This window comes from Mesoplodon densirostris, chromosome 7, assembly GCF_025265405.1.
Source record: "Mesoplodon densirostris isolate mMesDen1 chromosome 7, mMesDen1 primary haplotype, whole genome shotgun sequence".
Classification (NCBI taxonomy): Eukaryota; Metazoa; Chordata; class Mammalia; order Artiodactyla; family Ziphiidae; genus Mesoplodon; species Mesoplodon densirostris.
In genome coordinates this window covers 29,485,244-29,493,146 of record NC_082667.1, presented here as the reverse complement: position 1 = coordinate 29,493,146, position 7,903 = coordinate 29,485,244, and the positions used below count along the sequence as shown (strand labels likewise).

The window sequence follows — 7,903 nt, the reverse complement described above, 5'->3', positions numbered from 1 at the left end:
AAAATAGTATGGTTTCAGAAGCATCATTGTAACAGAGCAATTTCAAAAGATTCAGTTGCTAAATTTGACTTCATAGTCCCTTTGCAGATCAGTTATTTAGATTTAAGAAGAGAAGGGAATCATGTGCTGTTATCTCTGTGGCCATTCTTCTCACACAAAGAAAATGAGAGAACAATAAAATAAGACTAAGAAATCATTCTTCCAATGATTGTCATTGAACTGTTAACATTAGTAAACATTCACAGTATGAAGTCTCTCTCAATCTCCAGCATATAAAGTAGTGCAAAGGAAAAGAAAAAAAAAGAAAGAAAGAAAATTCCAGTTCTGTTATTTGTGAACAAAACTTGTTACATTTTCTCTGATTTCATTTCTTCCATTATTGTTAGGCATTTGCTGTCACATCTCCCCAAAATTAATAATAAAATATAACCAATTTCTAAAGGCCCCTGCAGCCTTTTTAAAAGTTAATTTCCAGTTAAAAATAAACTTTAATTAAATCCAAGATAAAATTGTAACCTATCGTCTATTAAATAATCCACTTTCTTTTTTTTCTACATAGTAATTCTTACAATTTTTAAAAAACCACAGCTATGGAATCCAAAGACATGAAATGCTATTAAAGCACTGATAAATGACTGCTCAAATTCATTAGGTCTTACATAGTAAATACTTCAAAATGCCAACTTTTCCCATCACCGCACGATTACTAACAACGTTGACAATTTACTTACACATACACACACGCACGCAGCACTCACACACACACACACACACACACAGACATACACATTCTCTCCACAGAACCATCTTTACTTTTAACACCTCCTCCAGTTAATGTGCAAAACTCTTGCATTCTAATAAAAAATATAAAGATAGATTTGCTCCTATTTAAGCCTCCCTCTTCTCCAAGATGTATCGTTTGTTTGATATGTAATACAAGTTTAGTAACAATTATGCCATGTATAACCATTAAATGGCGTACTACTGTATGCACTGGATTCATTTGCATATATCATTTTCATAACTGCACTCTCTATGCATAAATATATTTGGAGATGCTGGGATTGGGGGGAGGGGCAGTGGCGGGTGGAGAAGGAGATTCACACGTCGGTCTCCACAGCCTTCGCATTAGAACAGTTGTTTTTATCTGTCTCACTGTCATCCCCCTTTCCCTGACACTTCTCCTTTGCACACAGAGATTCCTTAACCCCTTCTTCCATCTCTAGATACTCTGACTTGTCCCCCAGGGAAGAAGAAGTAGAACTCCGAAATTTCTTCAGCAAATTAGAAGGGAGGTACGGGCAACTGACTGCATTCTGTGTCAGCTGTATCTGTTCCTCATTTTCAGTCTCTCTGTGGTAGAAATAGTTAAAGTTAGAGACAATCACTGGCACTGGCAAAGCAATGGTTAAGACACCTGCAATGGCACACAGAGACCCTACGATCTTGCCCCCCACGGTGATGGGCTTCATGTCCCCGTAGCCCACAGTTGTCATGGTCACCACGGCCCACCAAAATGCATCTGGGATGCTTTGGAAATGGGTAGTCGGTTCATCCGCCTCCGCGAAATACACAGCACTGGAAAAGAGGATGACCCCAATGAAGAGGAAGAAGATCAGAAGGCCCAGTTCCCGCATGCTGGCTCGCAGGGTGTGGCCCAGGATCTGCAGGCCCTTGGAGTGCCTGGAGAGTTTGAAGATCCGGAATACTCGGACCAGACGGATGATCCTGAGGATGGCAAAGGACATGGCCTGCTGCTGCTGCCCGTTGCCACCCCCCTGCTGCTGGGCCAGATCCGTGCCCAGCGTGATGAAGTAAGGCAAAATGGAGACGATGTCAATGATGTTCATGATGTTTTTGAAGAAGAGGGCTTGGCTGGGACAAGCAAAGCAGCGAACCACAAACTCAAAGGAGAACCACACGATACAGACTGTCTCCACAATGAAGAAGGGGTCGTTGAATATCGTGTGCCCTGAGTTCTCCGGGTGGAGGGCCGAGGTGTCGTTCAACAACCCACTGGGCCCGCCTGTGCTCAGTGCCATGATAAGATCCCTGTCGTCCCTAAACTCTGGCAAGGTTTCCAGGCAGAAGATGACGATGGAGATGAGGATGACCAGGACCGAGACGATAGCTATGCCCCTCGCTGGACTGGAGCTCTCTGGATACTCAAAGAGCAGCCAGATCTGCTTTTTAAATTCATTCTCTGGCAAGGCCCTGTCCTCCTCCTCTCTCACAAAGCCCTCATCCTCCCGAAACTTGAGCAGGGCCTCCTCCCCCAACTGGTAGAACTTCACCTCCTCGGTGAAGATATCAAAGGGGACGTTGACAGGCCTCTTCAGGCGGCCCCCTGACTGGTAATAGTATAAGATGGCATCAAAGCTAGGCCTGTTCCTGTCAAAAAAATACTCGTTACGCAGAGGGTCGAAATACTGAGTCCTCTTCTCAGGGTCCCCCAGCAAAGTCTCGGGGAACTGGGCCAGTGTTTTCATCTGGGTCTCAAAGCGCAGGCCTGAGACGTTGATCACCACGCGTTCGCAGCAGTCGCTGTAGCGGACCGAGCTGTAGCCGCCACCGCCGCCGCCCGCATCGTCCTGGGGCAGCAGGTCGGTGTAGGAACACTCATCGCCGCGGTCATCCTCGCTGTAGTGGAACCTCCCCTCCTCCTCCTCTGCCTCCTCTTCTTCCTCTTCCTCCTCCTCTTCCTCCTCTTCCTCCTCCTCCTCACTCAGATCCCGCAGGATCTTCTCCTCGGAGCCACTGGGCATCAGGTCGGAGCAGTGAGGAAAGCTGCTCTGCCGGTGGTGGACTTTCTTCTTCTCGGGCCGCTGTCGCCTCCTCCTCTTACTTCCCCGGCCGCTCTGAGGGTCTTGGGAGGTGCAGGCCCCACGCAACTGGTGGTGGTGATGGTGGGCGCCCCCTCCAGACCCCCCGCCGCCTTCCACAGCAGCTGTGGCCGCAGCGACAGCGGCCGCCGCAGCCGCCCTCGAGTGAGCCAGCCTCTCGCGCTCCCGGGCCCGGGCCTGCGCGGCATAACCGTAAGGCATGTGACTGTTGCACCCTGAGCTCTCCGCACTCACCATTGCAACCTCCATGGTGGTGGTTTGGGGAAAATGGCTGGTTCCAGTTGGAGAAGAAGAGGAAAGAAAAATAGGGCAGCTTCTTTTCTCACCAAATTAAGGTAAGTTTGGAACCCTTAAGCAGATTGCTTGGAAGACTAAGGATATTTTCAGTCCAACTTTGCATTTTCTGTTTTTAAATCAGCACACCCCATGCTCTCTCTTCCCAGGGATTCAGTGTTGCTCTCCAGAGCTTGGTTCCTCCAGAGAAACAGCCTGGCACTTTCAAGCCTAAGTCAGAAAATGTTGGGGTCTCCCAAACACTTATTTTGGGGGGGATGTTCAAAGCGGGAAATAATGTCTAGAATGTGGTGTTGATGCTGCGAGATTTAAAGGCAGCGAGTATCCAACAGCCAGCAGTCGTGCCTAGAAAATGGAATATATTTTTCTGCCATGGAAATTGTCCAGAGCTCAGTCCATCACATTTAAATAAAATGCAAATAAGCCTTTAAGTCTTAGCACTTGCCTTCTAGTGATGGCTTGACCCATGTTAACATGTGACTTGAAGTATGTCCAGACATTGCCACTCAAAGCCTATCAGGATGATTCTCCAGGCATTCCCCTTAAATTCATCACTGGCTTCCTGGACCCAGGGGCAATGCCGAGCTAGCTTTAGAGGCAAAGACCTTGGGAGGTAGAGAAGGTGCAAGATGAGGTGTCAGTGGGGGCAAGCCCAGCTCTGAGGTCTCCATAGAAATCAAGGAAATGCAGAGCATCCTTCAGCTAAAATCATGCAGAAGAAGCCACTTCACCTGAAAAAGGAGGGGAAACAAGCATAGGAGAAAAATAAAAAGAAGAATCAAATAATAAAGAGTAAACTGAGTGTTTCCTTCACATATACTTTTTTCTTCTGTCCTCAAGCAAGCAAGCCATTAGATAAAGCACCAAAGTGACTATAAATTTCCAAGGAGTAGTATGGGGCAGCTTGTTAAATCTCCTTCTCACTAAACACCCTTCTTCTTTGGATATATTTCAGCACTGTCTACTTTTGCGGCAACTCAGTTATTTTTTCCTCTCTCCACTCTGGACCCACATGGCTCTTCCTTCCATCCACCTTTTCACTAATGCCAGGTCTTAATTCTCACTGTCACTCTCCTCACTCCACAGTAACAATGCTGTCACTTTACAGCTGCTTCCATCATTCACTGATCTCAAGGCATTTTTTTAAATGTCCACATAAAATATTTCTGAATTTAGTGGCCGTCCACCCCTCTGTGTCTTGATTCAGGATTAGAGAAGTCGGAAAAAACAGGGTTCTTTAATCCAGCTTCCACCACTTCAACTATCTTCAATCACCCCGTCTACGAAGTGTAGATAATAATACAACCTCCCCCATCCCACTTTTGAGAGGATAAATGAGATAACTGATGTGGACAGAACACCACAGTGCCTTGTACATGAGGAATATCGATAAAGGCTGGCGGTTATTAACAACATAACAACATGTGATGGTCAACCTACCCACCCCCAAATGCGTATGTCCTCACAGCATTGTCTAAGCAGGGGAAGGGCAGAACGTGAGGACATCCAGGACATTTTGAGACTCACCAGTGGCCCGTATTACGTTGGCGCTCCCTGACTCGCTGAAGCGTGTCCCTGTTGTTGTTTTTCTGTTCCCCTGACTCCAGAACACTCCCTACCGCCCACAGCCTAGGAGCTTACCCCAGTTTCCATTTCTCTAATAATCATCTTCTCTCCTTGCAGTTCCCCATGTTCACCTCGATGCTTCCCCCTACACTTTTCTCAAGGGACTATCTCCTCATGGTTCAAATCCCAGTTTGTGTGCACTTTGTTTTCAGCCTATGATACTCTCTTCCCTATAATTTAACCATAGTGCCCATCCCCCAAATTCCCCTCTCTTTTCCTTCCCTCCCCCACCTCCCCCCTATTTATTTCCAATCTGCCACTTCCTGATCACATCTTCCTTGCAGCCCTCCTCTGTCCCCACTGTCACTTGGTATTCCTGACCTTTCTTCTTCCTTAGTTTGCTCTCCGTAGGTCCAACTAACTCATCTCCTCTGCCAGGACCTGTAAATGCTCCTGCCCCAATCTTGCTTCTCCTGTCTCCTCTTGCCTCTTCCATTCACTCTGTCCAAGAGGACTTCCAAGAATACAGAGAGTGGCCGAGAGAACTGGGGAAGATAACTGACAGCCAGAATTCAGGGCATCTACCAGCCTCTATTACCGGAAGCACTTGGAGCCATTAACAGGACCCAGTGCTTGACCACCTGCTGCTCCTTGCTGAATCATGTCAGCCTAGAAGCCTAAATACACCTGGGTTTTATCAAGTGACAAGCAGGGAAGTGGCAAGCAAAGGTCTTCCCAATCACACATTCTAATGTGATCATACACATTCTCCCAGGGCAAGAGGTGAGCCTGACTGGGGACACAAAACCCAGAAAATACACCTCTGAGGGTTTCTGGAATGACAATCCCCTTCCTTTGCCTGACTCCTAACATCATCTCATACTCTGAAATGTTCACTCTCACAAGGTCTCCAAATCTCTGTCTTCACTGTGGTGGGTCAGGCCAACATCCTTTAAAGACTTTCACACAAGCCAAATTGCCTGAGAGTTTGCTCAGTTTCTTCCCCAACCCCTCAAAGCAGTTATAATACACTAGTGTAACCAAAGTGCCTGTAAATTTGTATACTATGCACACCCCCTCTTCCACCCAACTGACTCCCAGAAGGTCACCAGTTAGAGGGTCTTCTAATTCACAATCAACTCTTCAGGAGAGCTAGACTTGCCTTCTTCACACCAAATAATTTCTTATTTACTTATTTACTTATTCATTTATTTGGGTTTGTTCATTTTTGTTTAACTCCCTCCCCCACGGTACAAAAAGCAAATCACATTCCTTCTAATTTGCTTCCAGTTACCTCACTATCCCTGATCTAACTTAGAAGAAGAAGAGGAGGATATAAAAAGGGAGGGAGAGAGTGAAGAAAAAAAAAAGAGAAAAAGAGGAAAAAATCCAACTAGCAAATCAGACTAGTTTAAAATCTCTCTTCCTTCTCAACTCAAGGTATTCACGTTAGGAGAATCTTTTCAATTCAACTCTCGGGAGACTTTATGGGGGAGACCTTCGCAGGGTAACGTCCCTTCCTTTTAAACACCATCAACTAATAGGATTTTTCTGACTACCTATTCCCCAATCCCTGTGCCCCCAAACAAGAGCCAAGCATCCCGCCCCTCCTCCTCCCCCCCCACCCCCAACAAGGCTGTTTTCATCTCTCAGTGCTAATTCCTGCAACTGTTTTAGGGTGGTACCTGAACCTTATCAGAGAGAGAAAAGGAGAAAGAGAAGGCTGAGAGAGAATTCCAAGGGCCAATACCGTGAGAAATATACACTTCAACGCACGCCATTTATACAGTCCCTATGTGTTGCTCAAATGCTCAGAAAATGCACGCAAACCCAAATGTTGGGAGAAGCAGCAGTTTAAACCCGTTCACCAGCTGTTCCCAAAGAAACGGAACCAGTGAGTCTGGGATGAGGCAAAACGATGCTAAATCTAAACCCCACCTCGTTGGGAAACGACATCTTTAATCGCGCCCTTGCCTCCAGACCTAGGTTCCCGCTCGGGCACATTAAGCAGGGCGCACGCACCCCATCCCTTGGGTTGGGAAAATAACAACTGTTGGCCCCCCGTAAAGCCGCACAGCATCTGCACCTCCCTTCTCCCACCTCCTGGTTTATTTTTAACCGCCTTCGATTCATGCCCTTCTGTCACATTCTCGATATTATTTATCCCTCAAATGTCCACTGTTTCTTAACAGCCGAAAGAGTAGAGGAAAGATAAGAGAGGTATGATACTCACCATTCCCAGGCGGGGTGCAAAAGAAAAATAAAGAAAATCCCAGGTTGGCTTTTTTCCCCCCTCAAGCTGCAACAGCTGGAGGAGGGGAAGAATGATTTGGGGGTGGAAGGAATCACTCCGGTGTGGCAGGTGGAGGCTCCAAAATATCCACGGAACAAGTTCTATTGCCTGGCCAGCGGAGGTGCACAGAATCCTCGCTGCTGGAGCCCGGGGCTGGGGATCGGGGCTGCCCCACGGAGGACCCCAAGACTCCTTGTTCCTCGGGAGTTCAGCACAGAAGGGCTCGACGGGGAAAGAAAGTCAAGGTTCCCCAGAAAAAGAAACAAAATCCTAGACAGCAGCGATCACTTGTTAATCCCGAATTCCTCCAATATCCTTCCCTCTCCCTCTCTTGCTGGCTGCAGAAGCAGCACACGCCTCCCCTGGCCGGGAGCGCGCGCCGGCCGGGGGCGGGGCCAGGGCCGTCCGAGGGTGTGGCGTTCACGGCGGTCACCGGGGGCGCCTCCCGGCGCGGCGAGGCGGGCGTAGTCACGACGCCGTGACTGCCGGCCCCCCGGCCACGGCCCCCCGACAACGAGGCTCCGGAGAGCCAGTGGGAACCATTCCAGGATCCCCTGGCTTGCGCCCCCAGAGGCGAGGAGCTAATCCGGAGAGAGAGGTGTCCCCTTTGGAGCTGAAATGGGGTCCCGACGGCAGAGCAGGAACGCCAAGAGAGGCTGGAAGGGGTGACTTCGACGGCAGGTCCAGTCTCGACCGCAGGATGCTTCTGGGCGTCTTCTCCTCTCCCCGACCCGCTTTCTCTGCATCTCCCCCGGCACCCCACCCACCAGCCCCGGCACCATAACGGGTTTGTGGGTTTCGGAGCCCGGGTGCATCTCTGCGAGGCCGCCAGCCCGGAGCTCTCTAGTCTTTTGCTAGCGCGCCCAGGCCCCTCGGCCTCCGCCCCCCTTGTAGAGAGAGAGTTTGC

General features: G+C 48.7%; 1 protein-coding gene across 1 annotated transcript; it reads right to left on the bottom strand.

Moving 5' to 3' along the window:
• Positions 1-1,100: 1,100 nt before the first annotated feature.
• Positions 1,101-3,092, bottom strand: KCNA4 (potassium voltage-gated channel subfamily A member 4). The gene has a single exon (XM_060104229.1). It carries the CDS (start codon positions 3,090-3,092, stop codon positions 1,101-1,103), a length of 1,992 nt encoding a protein of 663 aa, XP_059960212.1.
• Between the last annotated feature and the right edge of the window lie 4,811 nt (positions 3,093-7,903).